The sequence below is a fragment of the Cherax quadricarinatus genome, chromosome 9 (genome assembly GCF_038502225.1).
Source record: "Cherax quadricarinatus isolate ZL_2023a chromosome 9, ASM3850222v1, whole genome shotgun sequence".
NCBI classification, from domain to species: Eukaryota; Metazoa; Arthropoda; class Malacostraca; order Decapoda; family Parastacidae; genus Cherax; species Cherax quadricarinatus.
The window spans coordinates 54,240,855-54,265,108 of record NC_091300.1 but is presented as its reverse complement, the minus strand read 5'-3'; the positions used below and the strand labels follow the sequence as shown (position 1 = coordinate 54,265,108).

Genomic DNA, 24,254 nt, shown 5'->3' with positions numbered 1-24,254 from the left:
CGAGCTGCTTTTGGGATGTGTCTCAGAGTCCTGGTGGATGTTAATTTGATTGCAGATTTGAGGTCCTCTGTAGAGGTGAAGTCACGGTAGCTGTCAGCCCTTTCTGCTGGGGGAGGCTGTTGGTTGTCCTCATCAATCTTACATAGGTGGCACATGCTGTCACCAGTCCGAAAGGCATAGTTTATAATGCATCAATCCTCTTTGTGTTGGAAAAGCAGTATATTGCTTGGAAGAGTGATGTAACATGACTTGGTGGTAACATGACCACGTGGATACAATTTCCTTTTTATAGGGCTATCAGTGGTCAAATCATTTTTATGGACCACTGTAGAGGTGACACATGGAATATCGGTATAAACATCAGAAAATTGTTTGAGGCATTGCATTAGATCTTTTCTCTTCTTCTTATCTAATCATTGACTGATATTCACATCAGTTGTGGAAGAGCCTTCCATATTGACTGTATCATTAAGCTTAATGTCATCTTCCAAGTTGGAAAATTCCACTGTGCAGACACTGCAGTCATCTATTTCAACATCCTGATGGCGAGGAAAAATAATATCAAAGTTATTTCGACAGTTTACAGTAATCGTCTAAAATATTTCTTTAGAATATTTATGAAATATATCTTCGGTTTCCCCTTGACATCTATGAGGTAGTCAACTTTCCCCCAAAATTTTAAGACTTTATATGAACCTTTTTAAGTAACTAATAATTTGATTTGACAGGGCGTAATACAAGAACTTCATCCCCTACGTTAAAACTTCTCCTCTGACTTTTAGTATCAAAGTAAGTTTTGTATTGATCCATAGATAAACTAAGGTTTTTAAGTAACTATGTCAGAGGTCTTCTCGAATTTAGGTCGTAAATCACGGAGAAACTGATAAGAAAACTGAACCTCAGCACTTCCTTTCTCATAGGACTTTAAGTCATGAAGAACAGTTAAAGGACCTCTGACCTGCCTACCATAGAGACGTTCGAACGATGAAAACCGTAAAGAGTCACTAGGAACTTCCCTCATTGTTGAAGAAAGCGCAGTTTCTTCAAAATGAACTTTAGAATAGAGTGCTGGCGTTCAGTCCTCCCATTACAGCTGCGTTGGCATGGTGTTGTAAAGAGAGGTTTAACTCTTAAAAATTGATACAGATGTTGCATAAGGTCAGAGGTGAACTGAGTTCCCCAGTCCGTCAAAATTTCTTTGAAAATGCTAACTTTGGAAAAGATAATCAAAAGAGCTTCAGCTAACTCATGGTTGTCATGATTTTTAAAGGCACAGCTTCAGGAAAACTAGACTCGTGATCAACAAGTGTTAAACTGTATCTGTGTAGTGATGAACGAGGAGACAAGGGGCCAACTATGTTTATTGCAACCCTTTCAAATGACAAAGTGAAGATAGGCATTTTTACCATAGGTTCCCTTCTGATACCTCGGGATGATCATAGTTGGCAGACGTTGCATGATCTACAGTATTTAATAACGTCAGAAAACATTCCCGGCTAAAAATATGATTCTTTAATATTGTTCCAAGTTTTTCGGTGTAAAAAATGTCCAGCTAAGGGAAGATCATGTTCCATTTTGAGGACTGTTTCCTGACATTGACTTGGAACAACAAGAACTGAGTAGCCCACCTCATCTGACTCTTTCTTTAAAACAGATTTATATAAAATGTCCTTCAGATACTCAAATTTATAAGAATTGTTTTTCCTAAGGATTACTTAAGGCTTATTAAATGGTTCAGCCATTATGTAACAGCGTATCGAAGGGAATTTATCCCTACGGCCTAGGCAATCTGAAAGGATACGAGAGGAATTAATAGACTTGAGATTTGGGAATAATTTGTTTGAGATAACTATGCACATACAACCTGTGTCACGAAGTATTATAGAAACATTAATTCTATTAACGGTTCCTGAACCAAAAGGCTCCAGGTTATTACAATCACCAAAACATTTGCCAGCCTTTTGTATTTTCTTTGGACAATCTGGGCGCTTATGTCCTTTAATTCCACAAAGGTGACAGGTAGGAGTAAACACAAGTTGATTTTTTTTTCAGCAGTAGTTTTCTTTTTATGTTCTGGCGAACCAGTGATCTTAGAGTTCGATCTCTTCAGATTTTTATAGAAGTTATGAAACTCTGCATATACATCAGCTGCTTCAGCAACTTTATCAGCTTTGATCAATCCTCGTTCTCTAACGAAAGTTCGAATTTGGTGTGAGAGAGCAGACAGAAATTGGTCGGCTACCATGACATCTTTAAGAGATTCATAATCGTGATCAGTTCCGGTGCTCTCTATCCAGAAGTCGAAAAGTCAAGAAAGTGTCATTTGATATTGCTCAAAGTTCTGTCCTGCCTTTGAAGAAGCATGCCTGAAATCTTTTCTGCAGGAATTAGAAGTTTTTTTTTTTTGGTACCCTTTAACTGTCGCCTTTTTTAATAGATTATAATCACGGATAGTATCTTGTGACGGAGTCACATATATTTTAAGCTGATCCTGAGAACAGCATACCTAACTTAGTGGCCCAGGTATCAGTGGACCATTCACAGACGGTAGCGGTATTTTCAATCTTGATAATGTAAGATGTCATATCTTCTCCCTCTGTGAATGGACGTAAGTTAGACATTGCCACACTAGAGGTAGTTGAGTGATGTTCCAGTATACCTTTATCTATTTTCTGTTGTGATCAAGTTATTTTTTTTATTTTCCAACTCAAGGCATCCTCTCTCTAACTCACGATCACTCTCTCTAACTCACGATCCCTCTCTCTAGCTCTTTCTTCACATTCTCTAGCACCATCTCCCCATTCAAGTCTGTCACGCCCTTATTTCACTTCTCTCTCAATTCTCTCTCTCCCCTTTTTTCTTCTCTCTCGATTCTCTCTTTTTTTTCTCACTCTTTTAATACACATTATTGCTTACAATCGCATTTTCAGTAGCAAGTTGTGAAAGGTCATTTTCAAAACTGAAATTAGTAATAACATATCTGAGGTCTTGAATGTCACAGGAGCGACTGACCAACCTGGCTTTAATAAACATTGAAAAAGAATTTCTCACAGCTGGTGTAAAAAGTGAGAGGAAGTATCATTTGGGGAAAAGAACTTAATAAATTTGGTTGATTTATATTTAAATCGAATAAAGAGTTTATTTCATGTTTCATCTGTGTTTATATACTCAAAATATCTTCCTTTCTCATATATATTTTTACACAGAGTTTGACATGGTAAGGTTGAGGATCCCTAGCTTTATTGACAAGCTATTTACAAGTTTACAAGTTAAGAGCTGTTACCTACATCAGCTCATTTGAAAGCATTTTTATTATTGGCAGACGTAGGAGTGAGGACCTGATTAGCAGGTATAGGTCAGCAATAGAAATAATTAGAAGTAAGGGTGGGAACCCTCTCATATGTGGTATTTTGCCAAGGAGGGGAGTTGGAAATGAATGGTTGTCCAGGGCAATTGGTGTCAATTGCTGGCTGGACAAATACTGTAAGGAAAATGCGGTAACATTCATTGACAACTGGGACCTCTTCTATGGCAGAAATGACATGTATGCTAGGGATAGGGTTCACTTATCTAGGTCTGGGGTGGGAGCACTGGCACTGGAGAGAGCAGTTAGGACTATAAACTAGGAATAGTTAGAGGTATGGGTTTTGGCAGGAAAACAGTGAAGTCCCAGTGTAGTAATATTACGAGTTCTAGGGGAACTAGTAATAATAAGAACGAGATAGATATTCAAAAGCCAGGGACCTTGGGTGATAAGGACAGTAATAGGTTTAGTAGAAAAATAGAAATGAGCAGGAAGGGTAAAGAGAAAGAAGAGTCTTTCAATGTTTATTATGCTAATTGCCGTAGTGCTAGGAATAAGATGGACGAGTTGAGATTAGTTGCTAGTGTAGGTAACATTGATGCGTATTTGCCTTAACTGAGACGTGGTTTAATTCAAAAAGTCGGGACATGCCTGCGGAATGTCATATTCAGGGTTTTAAATTGTTCCAAGAAGATAGAAGTATTGGGAGGGGAGGTGGGGTGGCATTGTATGTCCGAGATCGCTTGAACTGTTGCATAAAAACGGGTATTAAGTCTGAAGTAACACATACAGAGTCTGTTTGGATAGAATTTTCAGAGGGGCATGAAAAACTGATTTTAGGAGTGATATACCGTCCCCCAAACTTAGATAGGGACCAAGGGAAACTACTATGGGAGGAAATTGTAAAGGCCACAAGGCACGATAATGTAGTAATTCTAGGAGACTTTAACTTTAGTCATGTTGATTGGAATTTCTTGACTGGGAATTTAGAATCATACGACTTCTTAGAAGTATTTCAGGATTGTTTTTTGAAGCAGTTTGTGACAGAACCTACAAGGGGAAATAACCTGCTTGACTTAGTTATGGCAAACAATGAATCCCTTGTTAATAATTTAGAAATTTCAGAGGAACTGGGTGCTAGCGACCACAAATCAATTACAATTAGCATTGAATGGAAGTACGATAGTAGCGATAACTCAGTAACAGTCCCAGATTTTCGCTTAGCAGATTACGATGGGCTTAGAGAACATTTATCATCTGTTGACTGGGGTAACGAAGAGAGCTATCAATATGACAGTTTTCTGAACACTATACATGCTGCTCAAAGAGCGTTTATCCCATATAAAGAAATTAGATCAAATAGAAATGACCCAAAATGGATGAATAATAGGCTCAAATATCTACTAGGGCATAAGAAAGGAATTTATAGGCGTATCAAAAGAGGTGAGGGTCATCTTATGAATCAGTATATTGACATTAAGGGAGACATTAAAAAGGGGATAAGAAAAGCCAAAAGGAACTATGAAATTAAAGTTGCTAGGGATTCTAAAACTAATCCAAAAAGTTTTTTTCCAGGTCTATAGAACAAAAGTTAGGGATAAGATAGGTCCCCTTAAAAATAACTATGGGCACCTTACTGACAAAGAGAATGAAATGTGCTTGATTTTAAATAATTATTTTCTCTCGGTTTTTACACAGGAAGACACTAACAATATTCCAGTAATTAATTTTTATAGTGGGCTAGAAGATAAATTATGTAACATCACAGTCACTAGTGAGATGTAGATGAATGGTTCAGAGAACCGACATGTTGATAAATTAGACACATGTGCAACTCTTGGGTATCTTTATTGAGGAAACGTTTCGCCACACAGTGGCTTCATCAGTCCATACAAAGGAGAATCTTGAAGAACAGGAGGAGAATGAGGTAATCAGTCCCTCAACCTTGAGTCGATGTGGTCAGTCCATCAATCTTGTATTCTATTCAAGATTGATGGACTGACCACATCGACTCAAGGTTGAGGGACTGATTACCTCATTCTCCTCCTGTTCTTCAAGATTCTCCTTTGTATGGACTGATGAAGCCACTGTGTGGCGAAACGTTTCCTCAATAAAGATACCCAAGAGTTGCACATGTGTCTAATTTATCCACTAGTGAGATGGTTGTGAAGCAGATAGACCGACTGAAGCAAAATAAGTCGCCGGGTCCTGATGAGATTTTTTCAAGAGTTCTTAAGGAATGCAAAATGGAACTCTGTGAACCATTAACTAATATTTTTAATTTATCTCTTCAAACAGGTGTAGTGTCTGATATGTGGAAGATGGCTAATGTAACTCCTATTTTTAAAACAGGGGACAAGTCGTTACCGTCAAATTACCGCCCAATAAGCCTGACCTCAATTGTAGGCAAATTACTAGAGTCAATTATAGCTGAGATTATAAGAAGCCATCTCGATAAGCATAGCTTGATTAATGATACTCAGCATGGATTCACAAGAGGCCGGTCTTGTCTAACTAATTTATTAACTTTCTTCAGTAAAGCTTTTGAGGCTGTTGACCACAATAAAGAATTTGATATTATTTACTTAGATTTTAGTAAGGCTTTTGATAGAGTTCCGCACCATAGACTGTTAAAGAAAGTGGCAGCTCATGGCATTGGGGGAAAAGTGCTCTCGTGGATCGAGTCATGGCTCACTGACAGGAAGCAGAGAGTGTCCATAAATGGGGTTAAATCCGAGTGGGGATCAGTAACAAGTGGCGTTCCACAGGGATCGGTCTGGGCCCGTTGTTGTTTATAATATATATCAATGACCTTGATGAGGGAGTTACTAGTGATATTAGCAAATTCGCCGATGACACAAATATAGGTAGGATAATTGATTCAAACGTAGACGTTAGGGAACTTCAGGAGGATTTAAACAAACTATATTCTTGGTCAGAAAAGTGGCAGATGCAGTTCAATGTAGATAAATGCAAGGTTCTGAAGCTCGGGAGTGTCCATAACCCTAGCACTTATAAGTTAAATGATGTAGAACTTAGCCATACAGATTGCGAGAAGGACTTGGGGGTTATGGTAAGCAGCAACCTTAAACCAAGACAGCAATGCCTAAGCGTACGTAATAATGCAAATAGATTACTGGGATTTATATCAAGAAGTGTAAGCAACAGAAGTCCAGAGGTCATACTGCAGCTTTATACATCATTAGTTAGGCCTCACCTAGATTATGCAGCTCAATTCTGGTCTCCATATTACAGAATGGATATAAATTCGTTAGAAAACATTCAGCATAGGATGATTAAATTAATACATAGTATTAGAAATCTTCCTTATGAAGAAAGATTGAAGACTCTTAAGTTACATTCACTTGTTAGACGAAGAATGAGGGGACACCTGATCGAAGTATATACGTGGAAGATAGGTATTAATAAAGGGGATATTAATAAGGTCTTGAGGATATCTCTCCAAGAGAGAACCCGCAGTAATGGATTTAAATTAGATAAGTTTAGATTTAGAAAGGACACAGGAAAGTATTGGTTTGGAAATAGGGTAGTTGATGAGTTGAACAGTCTACCTAGTTGGGTTATTGAGGCTAGGACTTTGGGTAGTTTCAAATTTAGGTTGGATAAGTGGGAGGGGTTGGATTTGAGTGGGACTTGCACATCAGAGCTTATTTCTTGGGTAGTATTGAAAATTGGGTTGGTCAAATGTTTTGTTAGTGGGATGAATTGTAAAGGACCTGCCTAGTATGGGCCAACAGGCCTGCTGCAGTGTTCCTCCTTTCTTATGTTTTTATGATCTTAATCAACAAAAATTTAACACCTAGACAATAGTGTATTAAAGTTCAAAATAAAAAAAAATTGGTTTTATATTAAGAAGTATAACAAATAGACGTCTTAGGATTATATTAAGATTTTATAAATTTGTGGTTAACAGTATTAGAGTAAAATGTTTGGCTGTGATTTCCGTTACTGAATAAATAAAAAGTAATTGGAAAACATACAGAGAAACAATTAAATGATCCAGTGTATCAAAAATCTTTGATTCAGAGACATGATGAAGGAAATGAATTTGCACTCTCTAGAAATGCTAAGAATCACAGACGAATATATGATTTAAGAGAACAAATAGAAATCATAAATAAATACAGCAGATAAAAATTATTTTTTTTTTATTATCACACTGGCCGATTCCCACCAAGGCAGGGTGGCCCGAAAAAGAAAAACTTTCGTTAGGTAAGACACATATGCAACAGTTAGGTATCTTTATTATGAAACGTTTCGCCTACACAGTAGGCTTCTTCAGTCAAGTACAGAAAAGTTGATAGAAGCAGAAGATACTTGAAGACGATGTAATCAGTCCATCACCCTTAAAGTTTTGAGGTGGTCAGTCCCTCAGTCTGGAGAAGAGCATTGTTCCATGAAGCCTACTGTGTAGGCGAAACGTTTCATAATAAAGATACCTAACTGTTGCATATGTGTCTTACCTAACAACCTGTCGGTATTTTATACCATTTTAATGTTCAAGAAAAACTTTCACCATCATTCGCTCCATCACTGTCTTGCCAGAAGGGTGCTTTACACTACAGTTTTTAAACTGCAACATTAACACCCCTCCTTCAGAGTGCAGGCACTGTACTTCCCATCTCCAGGACTCAAGTCCGGCCTGCCGGTTTCCCTGAACCCCTTCATAAATGTTACTTTGCTCACACTCCAACAGCACGTCAAGTATTAAAAAATATTGTACTAAAAAAATATTGTACTAAAAATAAATTAGAAAGGCTGAACTCGTAGAAGTTGACTAAATCTTGACAAGTTTAAGAATGGTAATAAAATAGGAAAACAAGGATTTTGCAACAGAGTTGTCGATGGAACAAATCTCCACTGAAATGAAACCTTTGGGTTGCTTTCAAAATAGGTTGAACAGGTACATTAGTGGGTGAAGTTGGTTGAGCTGATCTTGCCTTGAATATACCATTAATCTTTCCACAGACATTGCATATTCTTATATTCCTACGTTCGTATTCTTTTGATCCAATATCCTTCTGATAAACAAACACTGTTGCACTACCATTGGAAAGAATGATACAACACAACTGACGCAAAGAGCCAAAAAAAATCGAAATCAAATAGAAGAACACCCCAAAGAGGGAAAGTTGGTTATGATTAGATTTGATCCAAGGAAGAGGAAAAGATTACCAATTCCTCAGATCAAGTACCAGTCACCGGAAGAAATGAACATTCTTTCAAGGCGTCCATTTTAATTTCCATCTTTGATATCTCTGATGCAACTTTTCTCAGAGGTAAATTAATCTTATGATGCATTTCTTTATGTACAGAAACTTGTTATTGTAATTATTGGTTTATCTGATGTGATTTTCATAATGGAATTTCTACACATAATTAACCTTTTAACTCATGACTCTTTAAACTTTCATTTAATTTTACTTATTTGATAAATTGGTCTACGTTGCAGCAGATATTTATTTTAATCATAACTGTTCTTTAAAATAATTTTTTTTCTATTCTTCCCATATTACATCGAGGACAAATTATCCTTCATTTAGTCTGTGTATTTATCAACTCTTATTCATGATCCTTCACTTATAGAGTTTCTATTACATATCTTATTTTTTCATGAGTTTTCGACTGTATCTAATATTTCCATCTTCTATAATTTAATTTCAGTTATTTCAGCACGAAAAAATTGTCTGCCCTTTGGCACTGCTGATCCAACTGTCACACTTACGTTTTCTCTCTCTCTCTCTCTCTCTCTCTCTCTCTCTCTCTCTCTCTCTCTCTCTCTCTCTCTCTCATCACCTTTGTATTGGTTTCCTTCAGCCTTCACCCTCGATATCTGTGTCCATCCATCTTTCCAAATTCCCTCCAAAATCTTTCCTGGCTTCTTTTAATCAAGAATTACTTTACAATCTTCTCATAATCTGCGACGACTCCTGGACTTCTTACTCTCACACACTTGCCAGTTCTGTTTGCTGTGTTTTCATATATCCTTGTTATACTAGTAGTATACTGCATCACAATTGTCTGTGTAATATCTTAAAGCTTCATCGACACAGTAATTTATTGGGGTCATAGTTACCAAAAAACTGTGTCATACCGCTGAGAGGACAATTGTAGATGTTTTATGGCGATTCCCAAAAATGTATGTTCTGGTGCCTCTTTAATAATGCCAGTATATTTTGTCAACGACTCTACAATAACAATTAATGAAGAAGCTAATGTACAGGAAATAACGCTCCTGGTGTTGTCAGATGCGGTGGTGGTGCTGGATGCTAGCAGTGATGCTGGTGTTGGTGAGCGTGAAAGAGATGGACTCCGCCAACATTCTCTTCCTAGCACCTTTTGGCACCATAAGCCACAAGAACTTCTTCATGAGCATCGCCGAGGCCTTGGCGGAAAGGAATCATACGGTTGGTTAATCAACTGTTTACACACACACACACACACACACACACACACACACATCTTCCCACCGGGATATCAGATCCTGAGGAAAGATAGAAGGAGCAGGGGGGGAGGAGGGATCGCAGTGCTCATTAAAGAACCGATGGGGAATTGAGAAAATGGAAGTCATAGGCGAGATTGGAGAAAGGGATTACATAGTAGGTACAATTCAGTCTGGGGTACATAAGGTAATCATTGCAGCGATGTATAACCCACCACAGAACTGCAAAAGGCCAAGAGAGGAATACAAAGAGAACAACAGAGCGATGGTGGACACACTGGCTGAGGGGGCAAGAAGAGCTCACTCGAGGAGAGCAAAGTTACTAGTTAAGGGTGATTTCAACCACAGGGAGATCGAAACATGGAGAGCGAAGGTGATGGATGTGGTACTCGAAAACCTCATGCATCAACATGTCAGGGACAATACCCTGAGCAATTCAGACATTGAGGACATCACATATGAGAGGCCCCTTGGAGCTAGTGATCACGTGATTCTGAGCTTTGAATACAAAATAGAGTTACAAGTGGGGACGATAACAGGAGTTGAATAGCGAAAGCCAAACTATAAAAGGGGGGACTACACAGGTATGAGGAACCTCCTGCAGGAGGTTAAGTGGGACAGAGAATTGGTAGGAAAGTCAGTAAACGAAATGATGGAATACGTAACAACAAAATGCAAGGAGGCAGAGGAAAGGTTTGTTCCCAAGGGCAACAGAAATAATGGGAAGACCAAAGCTAGTCCTTGGTTTACCCGAAGGTGTAGGGAGGAAAAACTAGGTTTACAAGAGAATGGAAAAGGTACAGAAGGCAAAGGTTCCAAGAAAATAATGAGATTAGTCGAAGAGCCAGAAACGAGTATGCACAGATAAGTGGCCAGAAGGGCTCTTGCGAGCAGGGCAAAGCTGCTGATCATGAGTGACTTCAGTCACAAGGAAATCGACTGGGAGAACCTAGAGTTACATGGGGGCCCAGAAATGTGGAAGCTAAGGTGATAGAGGTGGTACTCGAGATACTGAGGCCATCACATATGAAAGACCCCTCGGGGCCAGTGATTATGTGGTTCTGAGCTTCGAATACATAATAGAGTTACAAGTGAAGAGAGAAGCAGGAGGGGCAGGACGAATCAAGCCAAACTACAACAGAAGGAACTACACAGGCAAGAGGAATTTCCTGCACGGGGATCAGTAGGACAGAGAACTGGCAGGGAAGTCAGTAAACGAGATGATTGAATATGTCTATTTATTTATTTATTTATTTATTTATTTATTTATTTATTTATTTATTTATTTTTTATTTGGACATGATACATACTTGTACAAAGAAATATAGTGATTGGGTGTACATGCCAAAAGCCCCTTGTATGCAGAGCATTATGGGCAGGCTTGAAATTATATTAAGATTAACTAAGCAATGATATATTTAGTGGTAAGAATTACAGTAAACAAATTACAACACGAAGTACAAATGAGTATTTCAAATAAGAAGCATTGAAGTTGTACAAATATGTAGCATAACAATGTATATTATAATCGAATCAAATCGAGTAAAATCAATGATTTGTAGTGCAGAAACAGGCCATATGGTCATTAGATGAGTTACTGTACATTCAAGAGAATGCAGTATTCTATTAGGAAATGTAATTACAAAAAACAGTTTGATAGGGTCACAGGTTATACATTTATGAGATACAGTTATTCAGTATTTATTTAGTTGTGGGTAAGTAAGTGGTTTTTAAGAAGAGTCTTGAATAATAAATAGACTGTATTTCTTTTATATTCATAGGTAATGAATTCCAGATTTTTAGGCCTTTTATGTGTATTGAGTTTTTGCATAGTGTGAGAAGGACACGAGGAACATCAAAGAGTGATCTGTGTCTTGTGTTATGGTCATGAGGTTGGTAAGGAAAAGTTTGAGGAGAGGGCTTATATACGAGTTTATGTATGTAGTAGGCACAATAAGTATGGATGTTTTGTACGGTGAGTAAGTTTAGAGTTTGAATATTGGTGGAGTATGCTGCCTGGAGTGGGAATTTGTTATCATTCTAACTGCAGCCTTTTGTTGGGTAATTAATGGTCTGAGATGATTTATTGTTGTTGAGCCCCATGCACAAACACCATAGGTGAGATAGGGGTAAATAAGTGAGTGATATAGGGCCAGGAGGGCTGACTGTGGAACATAGTACAGTAACTTCGATAATATGCCTACGATCTTGTGACAACGTTATGCAAGGAGGCTGGGAAGAGGTTAGTACACAAGGGTAAGAGAAATAACGAGAAAGGCAAGATAAGCCCTTGGTTCACTCAATTGTAGGCAAATTACTAGAGTCAATTATAGCTGAGATTATAAGAAGCCATTTCGATAAGCATAGCTTGATTAATGATACTCAGCATGGAATCACGAGAGGCCGTTCTTGTCTAATTTATTAACTTTCTTCAGTGAAGCTTTTGAGGTTGTTGATCACGATAAAGAATTTGATATTATTTACTTAGATTTTAGTAAGGCTTTTGATAGAGTTCCGCACCAAAGACTGTTAAAGAAAGTGGCAGCTCAAGGCATTGAGGGAAAAGTGCTCTCGTGGATCGAGTCATGGCTCACAGACAGGAAGCAGAGAGTGTCCATAAATGGGGTTAAATCCGAGTGGGGATCTGTAACAAGTGGCGTTCCACAGGGATCAGTCTTGGGCCCGATGTTGTTCATAATATATATCAATGATCTTGATGAGGGAATTACTAGTGAAATGAGCAAATTCGCCGATGACACAAAGATAGGTAGGATAATTGATTCAAACGTAGATATCAGGGAACTTCAGGAGGATTTAGACAAACTCAATACCTGGTCAGCAAAGTGGCAGATGCAGTTCAATATAGATAAATGCAAGGTTCTGAAGTTCGGGAGTGTCCATAACCCTAGCACTTATAAGTTAAATAATGTAGAACTTAGCCATACAGACTGTGAAAAGGACTTGGGGGTTATGGTGAGCAGTAACGTTAAACCAAGACAGCAGTGCCTGTTGAATTAGACACATGTGCAACTCTTGCGTATGAACATCAAAATGGTATACAATACCGACAGGTTGGTAGGTAAGACACATAGGCAACAGTTAGGCAACTTTATCCCGAAACGTTTCGCCTACACAGTAGGCTTCTTCAGTCGAATACAGAAAGTAGGCAGGAACAGTAAAGATGTGAAGACGATGTTATCAGTCCATCACCCTTGAAGTCGCAGAATTTGAGGTTGTCAGTCCCTCAGCCTGGAGAAGTTCAGTTCCATAGTCAGGAACTATCTGAATAAAGTTGCCTAACTGTTGCCTATGTGTCTTACCTACCAACCTGTCGGTATTGTATACCATTTTGATGTTCATCTTGTCAGACACTGCAACACATGGCATCTTGGTACAGAAAACACATTCGACAACCTTTTCAAGTGAGAATTATTGGATCTGAGAGGGACATGACCTTTCAGTGGCTACATTCTCACTACTACTACTACTACTCTGCACCTCATATGCACAGCATATGAGCGGAGAAGCAGCTTATAAACCTTACACAGGTGAGGGGCAGCAGTCGTAGGTGGTGTCACATTTGTCCAATGTGGAAGTAGGTCGTGCCCTAGGGTTAGGCAAGTGAAGAATTCACTTGTTAGACGAAGAATGAGGGGAGACATGATCGAAGTGTATAAGTGGAAGATGGGTATCAATAAAGGTGATACAGATAAGGTCTTGAGGATATCTCTCCAAGAGAGAACCCGCAGTAATGGATTCAAATTAGACAAGTTTAGATTTAGAAAGGATATAGGAAAGTATTGGTTTGGAAATAGGGTAGTTGATGAGTGGAACAGTCTGCCTAGTTGGGTTATTGAGGCTAAAACCTTGGGTAGTTTCGAATATAGGTTGGATAAATGCATGAGTGAGAGGGGTTGGATTTGAGTGGGACTTGCATATGATTGGATAGGGTTAACGGAGCTCATTTTTAACTAGGGTGGTATTGAAAATTGGTTGGGCAAATATTTTGTTACTTGGATGGATTGTAAAGGACCTGCCTAGTATGGGCCAACGGGCCTGCTGCAGTGTTTTTCCTTTCTTATGTTCTAAAGGTGTAGAGAGGCAAAAACCAAGTGTGTTAGAGAATGGGAGAAGGATAGAAGGCAAAGCAACCAGGAGAATAAGGAGAGCAGTCATAGAGCCAGAAATGAATGTGCACAGACAAGAAGGGAGGCCCAACAACAATACAAAAATGATATAGCAGCGAAAGCCATATCTGACCCGAAGCTGTTGTTCAGCCACATCAGGAGGAAAACAACAGTCAAGGATCAGGTAATTAGGCTGAGAAAGGTAGGAGGGGATATCACAATAAACAACCGCGAAGTATGTGAGGAGCTCAACAAGAGATTCAAAGAAGTGTTCACAGAGGAGACAGAAGAGACTTCAGAAAGACGGAGAGGTGGGGCACGCCATCGAGTGTTGGACACAATACATACAACCAAGGATGAAGTGAAGAGGCTGCTAAGCGAGCTAGATACCTCAAAGGCGATGGGGCCGGATAATATCTCTCCATGGGATATCTATCAAAATAGGGAGACTACCTGAGGTATGGAAGACAGCAAATGTAGTCCCAATTTTCAAAAATGGAGACAGACACGAATCATTAAACTACAGACCAGTGTCAGTGATATGTATAGTACGCAAAGTCAAGGAGAAGATTATCAGAAGAAGAGTGGTGGAGCACCTAGAAAGGAATGAGCTTATCAACGGCAGCCAGCACGGTTTCAGAGACAGGAAATCCTGTGTCACAAACCTACTAGAGTTCTATGACAGGGTGACAGCAGTAAGACAAGAGAGAAAGGGGTGGGTAGATTGCATTTTCTTGGACTGTAAGAAGGCGTTTGACAGTTCTATGCAAGAGATTGGTGCAAAAGCTGGAGGGCTAGGCAGGGATAACAGGGAAGGCACTGCAATGGATCAGGAAATACCTGTCAGGAAGACAGCAGCAAGTCATGGTACGCGGCGAGGTGTCAGAGTGGGCGCCTGTAACGAGCGGGGCTCCACAGGGATCAGCTCTAAGACCGGTGCTGCTCCTGGTATTTGTGTCCCTGTTTGCAGACGATGTGAGGTTGATGAGAAGAATTCAGTCGGACGAGAACCAGGCAGAACTACAAAGGGATCTGGACAGGCTGCAGGCCTGGTCCAACATCTATCTCCTGGAATTCAACCCCACCAAGTGCAAAGTCATGAAGTCTGGGGAGGGCAAGTAAGACCGAAGACGGAATACAGTCTAAGGGGCTAAAGTATAACAATGGGCACATCTCCTGAAGCGCACATCAACCAAATAACTGCTGCAGCATATGGGCGCCTAGCAAACCTCAGAACAGCATTCCGACATCTTAATAAGGAATCGTTCAGGACCCTGTACACCGTATACGTTAGGCCCATATTGGAGTATGCGGCACCAGTTTGGAACCCACACCTAGCCAAGCACGTAAAGAAACTAGAGAAAGTGCAAAGGTTTGCAACAAGACTAGTCCCAGAGCTAAGAGGTATGTCCTACGAGGAGAGGTTAAGGGAAATCAACCTGACGACACTGGAGGACAGGAGAGATAGAGGGGACATGATAACGACATACAAAATACTGAGAGGAATTGACAAGGTGGACAAAGACAGGATGTTCCAGAGATTGGACACAGTAACAAGGGGACACAGTTGGAAGCTGAAGACACAGATGAATCACAGGGATGTTAGGAAGTATTTCTTCAGCCACAGAGTAGTCAGTAAGCGGAATAGTTTGGGAAGCGATGTAGTGGAGGCAGGATCCATACATAGCTTTAAGCAGAGGTATGATAAAGCTCACGGCTCAGGGAGAGTGACCTAGTAGCGATCAGTGAAGAGGCGGGGCCAGGAGCTCGGACTCGACCCCCGCAACCTCAACTACGTGAGTACAACTAGGTGAGTACTCACACACACACACACACACACACACACACACACACATGCACACACACACACACACACACACCCACACGCACACACACACACACACACACACACACACACACACACACACACACACAAACACACACACACACACACACACACACACACACACACACACACACACAAACACACACACACACACACACACACACACACACACACACACACACACACACACACACACACACATACACACATGGAAACTCATTTACTTCTATCTCTATCTCTTTTTCTCTCTTCTTTTCTGTCTGTCTGTCTGTCTGCCTGCCTTCCTTTCCGTCTCTCTTTTAATTAACATGTTTACAATACTATAATTATGTACAAAATCACATAAAATGCTTTTTTTAAGAGACTTGAAAATACTTATCAAGAGTTTGCATCTGCCCAACATTCTAATACTGCATTCTTGAAACTATTCCAACACTCTTCAACCCCCCCCCCACCACTACTCATACTTGCACCAGCCCACCTTTCTGCCAATAGTTGCTTATATCTCACCCGAAATTCTTCCTCTCTTAGTTTATACACTTTCACCTCCCTCTTACTTGCTGTTGCCATCTACCTTTTATTCTAACTGTAGCTACAACTAAATAATGATCAGATATATCAGTTGCCCCTCTATAAACATGTTCATCCTGAAGCCTACCCATCAACCTTTCATCCACTCATGCATAATCTAACAAACTACTTTCATTACGTGCTATATCATACCTTGTATACTCGTTTATCCTCTTTTTCATAAAATATGTATTAATTATTACCAATTAAAGGCTCCCCATTTTCATTTACCCCTGGCACCCCATATTTACCAACCACTTCATCCACAACATTTTTACCCACTTTAGCATTGAAATTCCTAACCACAAGTACTCTCACACTTGGTTCAAAACTCCCCACACACTCACTGAACATTTCTCTCTCTCCTCTATACTTCTCTCTTCTCCAGGTGCATATACACTTACTATAACCCACTTTTCACATCCAACCTTTATTTTACTCCACATAATCCATGAATTAATTCATTTATAGTCCCTCTTTTCCTGCCATATCTTATCCTTCAACATTATTGCTACTCCTTCTTTAGCTCTAACTCTATTTGAAACCCCTGACCTAATCCCATTTATTCCTCTCCACTGAAACTCTCCCACCCCCTTCAGCTTTGTTTCACTTAAAGCCAGGACATCCAGCTTCTTCTCATTCATAACATCCACAATCATCTCTTTCTTATCATTCGCACAACATCCACGCACATTCAGACTTCCCACTTTGACAATTTTCTTCTTATTATTCTTTTTCGTAATTATTACAGGAAAAGGGATTACTAGCCCATTGTTCCCGGCATTTTAGTTGACTTTTACAACACGCATGGCTTACGGAGGAAAGATTCTCATTCCACTTCCCCATGGATATGCAAGGAGAAGCAATAAGAATAAGAAATATTAAGATAAAAATCTAAGAAAACTCAGATGAGTGTATGTACATAAACGTGTACATGTGTAGTGTGACCTAAGTGTAAGTAGAAGTATATATATATTCTGAACCTAACGAGAAAAGTATATTTCATTGTGTCTGTTTAAAATTAAATTATTGATAATTTATATAAAATATATTTAGCTGGATTAGGCTAAATTAAATTGCGCTTGTTATTATAAAATTAAATTTTCTAAGGTTATTTTGGGTCAAAATTATTAATTATTTCATCAAAATAAATGAAAAAGATACATCTTTAAACATATAAGAGAAACTACTGAAAATTATTGAACACATAAATTTTTCCTTGCCTTATTCGGCAAGAAGAAGACTATATGCCATGCGCTGGCGCTGGCAAGAGGTGTGGCGGGCTAGCTGCGGGATTTTCAATTATAAGTCCGGATCAACGAGGCTGACCAGGTTAAGACTCAACAGGACTTATTGTGAATAGTCTGGGAAGATTCCAGTGAAGCGAGAAGACATTTCAAAGCACCGTTTCAAGGTAAATTGTGGAAATGTTGTGCAGTTTGTGAATGTTGGTGAGTGGTGGTGGTAGTGAGGAAGACGGCCAGTGGAGGTGTGGGGGAGTACAAGGCCTACACTGTTTATGAGTACCGGCCAAGATTATCGTACATACAAACCTCGAAAAGCTCTTATAAAAACATCTATATCCAGCACCATGCACCATGCTTCCAGTTAACGTGGAAATGATTGTGTCGATGCATGGACTTTTTAAAGGCTTATGTTATGGAAAAACAATGTGAAATTAATGTTAACGAGGGAGTGACCAGTCAGTGCATCCACCCCCACGTCACGGGGGTGGGTGGAAGAGGTGGGATGTGTAACTAGATGGTGAGTGAACACATTGGTTCAGCAGTGCCCATACCCACATTGTTCATAGTGTACATGGGAAACAAATAAAATTATGTATATTGTAAGACAGTGTGAACAATATATAGTGTGCAAGTCCATGTGTATTGTACTCCCCGGGATAACCCCACTCAACCTGCGCCTCCCCCACCTAATTCCCAAGGGAAGTTTTCCCCTTCCCCTCCCGGCCCCTCAAACTCCACCAGGCCACCACGGTCAAGTTCACTACCTTCCACGCACCATACCCACCCAGCATGTCATATTCCACTCCTATTGTCTAGTCTAGCAGATGGATGCCAACCAGGAGGAAGCAAGCAGCCAGGGAAATGGCACGGCTGGCAATACTAGGAGAGGCAAGTGTCGGTCATGCTTACAACTTCGTTGTCTCAACTCTAATGGTTTCCTCCGCAAACACGGTAGTTGCCCTGGTTCAGGATGTCCTCCTGTGGAAAGTGATGATCCAGAGCCACCTCAGGCACCTGAACCCACTCCAACAGATTTCATCTCATCAGACAATCTCTTGGAAGCAATCAAAGCAACAGGTACGAGGACACTCACACATATTCCCAAAGCAGCCCGTCCACACGCAGCTGGGAAACTTACAGACCTCCTGAAAAAAGTAAACGATGGTTCCACTATCTTAAATGCTCCACCAACCATCAAGGCATGGCACAACTTGCTACTTTTTGGCAATGTATGCTTAGCTGTGCCGGAAAGAAGGGGAAAGAGGCTAGCCTCAATGATAATTAAATCCTTAAGAGATTTTCCTAGAGTTGATAACCTCATTCACCTTCCCCGTCAACACAAAAAAGGGAGAGGCAGAACCCCCACTCACTCTACTGACAGTGAAAAAGTCAGAGTCCAGGTGAGCAAGAAAATTGAAGAGGGCAACACAGTGGGGGCAATCAGAATTATTACCAGTGAAGATACAGTTGCTCCCAGGGATGCTGACACGGCTGAAGCACTTAGAGGAAAGCACCCTGCCAGGGAAACCAGTGGCACCAACAGTTCCAACACCTCTGTCCCCACTATGGAACCATTGATTGTGGAAGACTCAGACATTTACAAAGCAATAATGTCGTTCCCATCTGGCTCTGCTGGGGGTTACACTGGAATAAGGCCACAGCATTTAAAGGAAATGGTTAATCCAGTTACTGGGGAAATTGCAGAGACACTGCTTTCAGAGATCACAAGGTTCGTCAACAATTCCTTGGCCGGTCTGATTCCTGATGAAATTAGACCTTTCTTTTTTGGTGCAACACTTTGTGCACTTAAAAAGAAGGATGGAGGAATTCGGCCAATTGCAGTAGGCAACACGTTACGCCGCCTCGTATCCAAAGCTGCTGTCCGAAGTATTCGTGCACAGGCAGCCATGATGCTTCAACCAAACCAGCTTGGCTTTGGGGTCTCTCAAGGAAGTGAAGCAGCGGTTCATGCAACAAGGGCATATATCAACAACCTGCCTGAGGACAATGCAGTGGTAAAATTAGATTTCAAGAATGCGTTCAATCTCCTGAAAAGAGACGTGGTATTAGCAGCAGTACAAGAACATTTCCCTGGTCTCTTCCCTTTTGTTTCAGCTGGGTATAGCAAGGAATCAATGCTTCTCTTTGGAGAGCATGAAATCACATCATCGGAGGGTGTCCAACAAGGAGATCCTCTTGCACCATTTCTCTTCTGTATTGCAGTTAGGGAAATCACAGTCAGACTGACCAGCGAGCTAAACATCTGGTTCCTAGATGATGGCAAACTAGCAGGTACAAAGGAGTCCCTCCTACATAACCTTACACAGGTAATGACACGGGGACAGGAAATGGGTCTCATCCTGAATCCATCCAAATGTGAAATCATCTCAGTCAGTCAACAAGTGATAAATGCAGTGAGATCAAAACTACCAGGAGCAGCAGTCATTGCCCCCACAAATAGTGTCTTGCTAGGAGCACCTCTGGGAAGCAATGCCATTGACACAATTCTCAGGAAGAAATTGGAAGAGTTAAGGAGAATGGAACAACGAATAGGCAATCTGGACACCCACGATGCCTTGTACCTTCTCACAAAGTGCTTGAGTCTGCCCAGGTTGACATATTTCCTAAGATATGCACCTTCATATGATAACCCTATACTGCACGAATATGACAGTATTCTGAGGCAGATTTTTACGAAAGTACTTAACCTTACTCTAGAAGACGGGCAGTGGAACCAAGCTACACTTCCAGTCAGACTAGGAGGCATTGGTGTCCGCAAGTCATCACAGATTGCGTTACCTGCTTTTCTGTCCTCGTGTATTGCATCCAGAGAGCTTGTAGCAGCGATTCTCCCTGAACATCTTAGGGACAAGATTGGAGCCCAGGACCAAAAATTCATTGACGGAGCAATGATCTGGGATAATCTAACGGGCTCAGAAACCAGACCTGCTTCCCCCAACAACTACAAACAATCGCACTGGGATGGTCCAATAGTGGAAAATATAGCCTCAACGATGCTTCAGAGTGTGTCAGGGAAGGATAGAGCCCGCCTGCTGGCAGTGAGAGCCCCTCATGCTGGGGACTTTCTGTTGGCTGTTCCCAACTCCAGCCTTGGCACACGCCTCGACCCACAGACCATCCGCATCGGTGTTGCCCTTCGACTTGCCGCCCCTATTCTCGCCGAACACAGGTGTATTTGTGGCAGTGAAGCAGCAGACCGATTCGGGTACCATGGTCTTGTGTGCCGTAAATCCGAGGGAAAGATTGCAAGACATGAGGAGGTTAATAACATTATCAGGAGGAGCCTCACAACAGCTGGATGCCCAGCAGTAAGGGAGCCACCCCAACTATGCAGATCTGATGGCAGCCAGAAGCGTCCAGATGGTATCACCCTTCAAGCTTGGACAGATGGGAAGCAGGTGGTGTGGGACTATACATGTGCATCTACCTTGGCTGATACCTATCTCCAATACACCAGGGAGGAAGGAGGGGCAGCTGCCAGCTTTAGGGAGTCCCAAAAGTCTAGAAAATATGGAGAACTTGCCCATCATTATATGTTTGTTCCCATAGGCTCAGAGACCCTTGGCTCATGGGGAAAGAGTGCATCTAATTTCCTTAAGGAGCTGGGAAAAAGACTCATCAGGGTAACTAGGGATCCCAGGGCAGCTAGTTTTCTGTTCCAGCGGCTCAGCGCGGCTGTTCAAAGGGGTAATGCATGCTGCATTTTGGGCACACGCCCCAGCTCTGAGGAGCTGGATGAGATTTTCGCCTTATAATCGGTGATACACACGTAACAACATGTACCGTATATGCCACCTTTATATCAACAATGTATCTCTTAAATCTTCTGTGCCACATTATATATATATATATATATATATATATATATATATATATATATATATATATATATATATATTCATATATATTAGGTACAATGCTTATCACAGGTGACGTTCGTAGCAGGACATCAGGCATCAAATTCAAGAAGAAGAATCAAGGAAGTATTTGTTGCGGATACAAACATTTTTTCAGAATTTTCTAGCACCTTTGTAAGGAATCAGTTCAGCTCATTCATGAAGATGTTTTCCATGTCACCTGAATATTGTGGCAAAATTCTTCGTTCCCAAGAATTACAAGAAGTTCAAGAGGAGAAGTTTGACTTAGTGATGTTGGGCATTGTCTTGTCTGAATGTTTTTATTCCTTAATCAACAAGTTACAGGTAAATATCTTATCGTTCGTGGTTTTTTTGCAGAATTCAGAAATCCTATTTTTTACCTTTGACATCTATTTGAAACTGTTCGCAATATTCTAATTTTATGCATCATATATACCGTAGTGTAATTTATATTTTCAGGACACTATTTATTTTGTGTTTTCTTTAACTTTAAAATAATCATTGTTATATAGTTTTTTATAATATATTGAATCTAACCCTCAAAACCATGAGAATTTTTCAAAGAATGACTTCAGGAACTAGAAAGTTCACTTAAGAAAAAAGGGATTACTCTCTCACCGGTTGGCTTCTGCACTCACAACACACACACACCACTCTCTCTCTCAAACACCACACACACACACACACACACACACACACACACACACACACACACACACACCCACACACAGACAGTAGTCAGTAAGTGGAATAGTTTGGGAAGCGATGTAGTGGAGGCAGGATCCATACATAGCTTTAAGCAGAGGTATGATAAAGCTCACGGCTCAGGGAGAGTGACCTAGTAGCGATCAGTGAAGAGGCGGGGCCAGGAGCTCGGACTCGACCCCCGCAACCTCAACTAGGTGAGTACAACTAGGTGAGTACACACACACACACACACACACACACACACACACACACACACACACACACACACACACACACACACACACACACACACACACACACACACACACACACATTCACACTCACGAACAAAGAAGTGAAACTGTATGCAGAGGTCCTATCAGAGCATCGTGCAGCCCGAGTAAAAAAGAGGAACATATCAGGAGCAGTCGAAGGGACTGTAGAAAATGAAAGAGGAAAGCTGGATGTAGAGGCCCTAACAGACCACAGCAGTGCCCAGGGAAAGCTGAGAATGGAAAATGACAGACCACTGGGCCCATGGACAACAGACAGTGAAGAGATTGAAGAAAGGAAAGCTGTAATTGAGGCAAATAAATCGAATCAGAGGATACATAGGGATATACAGTGGGAGAATGAAAGGGAGAGATCAGTCTTTGTTTATGGGCTCCAGGAAGTTGAAGGGGAAACTTACCAAGCAAGAAGACAAGGGGAGATAAAAGCGATTGAAAGCATCGTGAAAGCAGTTGGCAAATTTTCTGAGAATAGAGGGATTTGCAAGAGGACGAACCCGGCCAGTCAAAGTGATTTTCAAGGCAGAATCTGCTCGAAACAGGATCCTGCAGGAGAAACCAAGACTAAGGGACATGTCGGCATACCAGAGGGTGTATCTCAACCGCGGCAGAACACGAGAAAAAAAAGGCAGAAACTGAAAGAGTACGAAAACGAAAGGAGGAAGGAGAGGTGAAGATGGAGATGGACAGGAGAACCCAGACTCAGGAGGAAAATCAAATACAACCTCCCTCACAACCACCTACAGACGCCACCAACCAGGTCAACTGCAATGCAACCAAACATTCTAACCCAATACACACATGCTGTACCCATCGCCCCCACCCACCTCATTAAAAACTCCACCTTCATAGTAACCGCCCATAGTTCCTCATCAGGTCTCCCACTTCCCCAACCCCAACGTACCGTCCCAGACCACAGTTTTAGAAAAGAAGTTGAAGGTTTGGTATAGTAATATAGATGGAATAACAAATAAATGTGAGGAGTGGCATGAAAGAATCAAGGAGACATCTCCAGACATAATAGCATCCACAGAAGTGAAACTCACCAGGATTATAACAGATGCAATCTTTCCACCCGGATATCAAATCCTCAGGAAAGATAGAGAGAGCAGAAGGGGAGGAGGAGTTGCTATGCTCATTAAAAACCGGTGGGGGATTTGAGGAAAGGAAGGAATGAATGGAATGGGCGAAAGGGACTACATTGTAGGAACAATCCAGTCTGAGGCCCATAAGATGGTAATTGCAGTAATGTACAACCCGCCACAGAACTGCAGTAGGCCAAGAAAAGAATACAACGAGAGCAACAGAGCAATGATAGACACACTAGCCGAGGTGGTAAGAAGAGCTTACATGGGAAGAGCAAAGTTACTAGTCATAGGCGATTTGAATCAAAGGAGATTGACTGGGAAAACCTGGAGCACCATGGGGGTTCCGAAACATGAAAAGCCAAGATAATGGATGTGGTACTGGAAAATCTCATGCATCAACATGTTAGAGACACTACCAGAGAGAGAGGTGAGGATGATCCAACATGACTGGACCTAGTATTCACCTTCAGTAGTTCGGACCTCAATGATATCATGTACGAAAGGCCGCTTGGAGCTAGTGATTATGTGGTTCAGTGTTTTGATAACATAGGTGAGTTACAAGTGGAGAGGGGTACCAGGAATAGGACGGGAAAACCAAGCTATAAAAGGGGGACTACAAAGGCATAAGGAACTTCCTGCAAGACGTTCAGTGAGAGAGAGAATTGGCAGGAAAACCAGTAAATGAAATGATGGACTATGTGAGAACAAAATGCAAGGAGGCAGAGGAGAGGTC

At 40.9% G+C, this 24,254-nt stretch overlaps 1 protein-coding gene across 5 annotated transcripts in view; it reads left to right on the top strand.

Moving 5' to 3' along the window:
• LOC128686044 (UDP-glycosyltransferase UGT5) overlaps positions 1–24,254 on the top strand; it is a 255,734-nt gene that overhangs the window by 15,408 nt on the left and 216,072 nt on the right. For 3 of the 5 annotated variants that reach the window (XM_070083430.1, XM_070083429.1, XM_070083431.1), the window contains 2 exons: positions 9,574–9,732; positions 21,508–21,780. In XM_070083430.1, the coding sequence (XP_069939531.1) occupies positions 9,574–9,732; positions 21,508–21,780 (432 nt within the window). The remainder of the gene's footprint in view (positions 1–9,573; positions 9,733–21,507; positions 21,781–24,254) is intronic. The other 2 variants (XM_070083432.1, XM_070083433.1) reach the window with 2 other exon arrangements.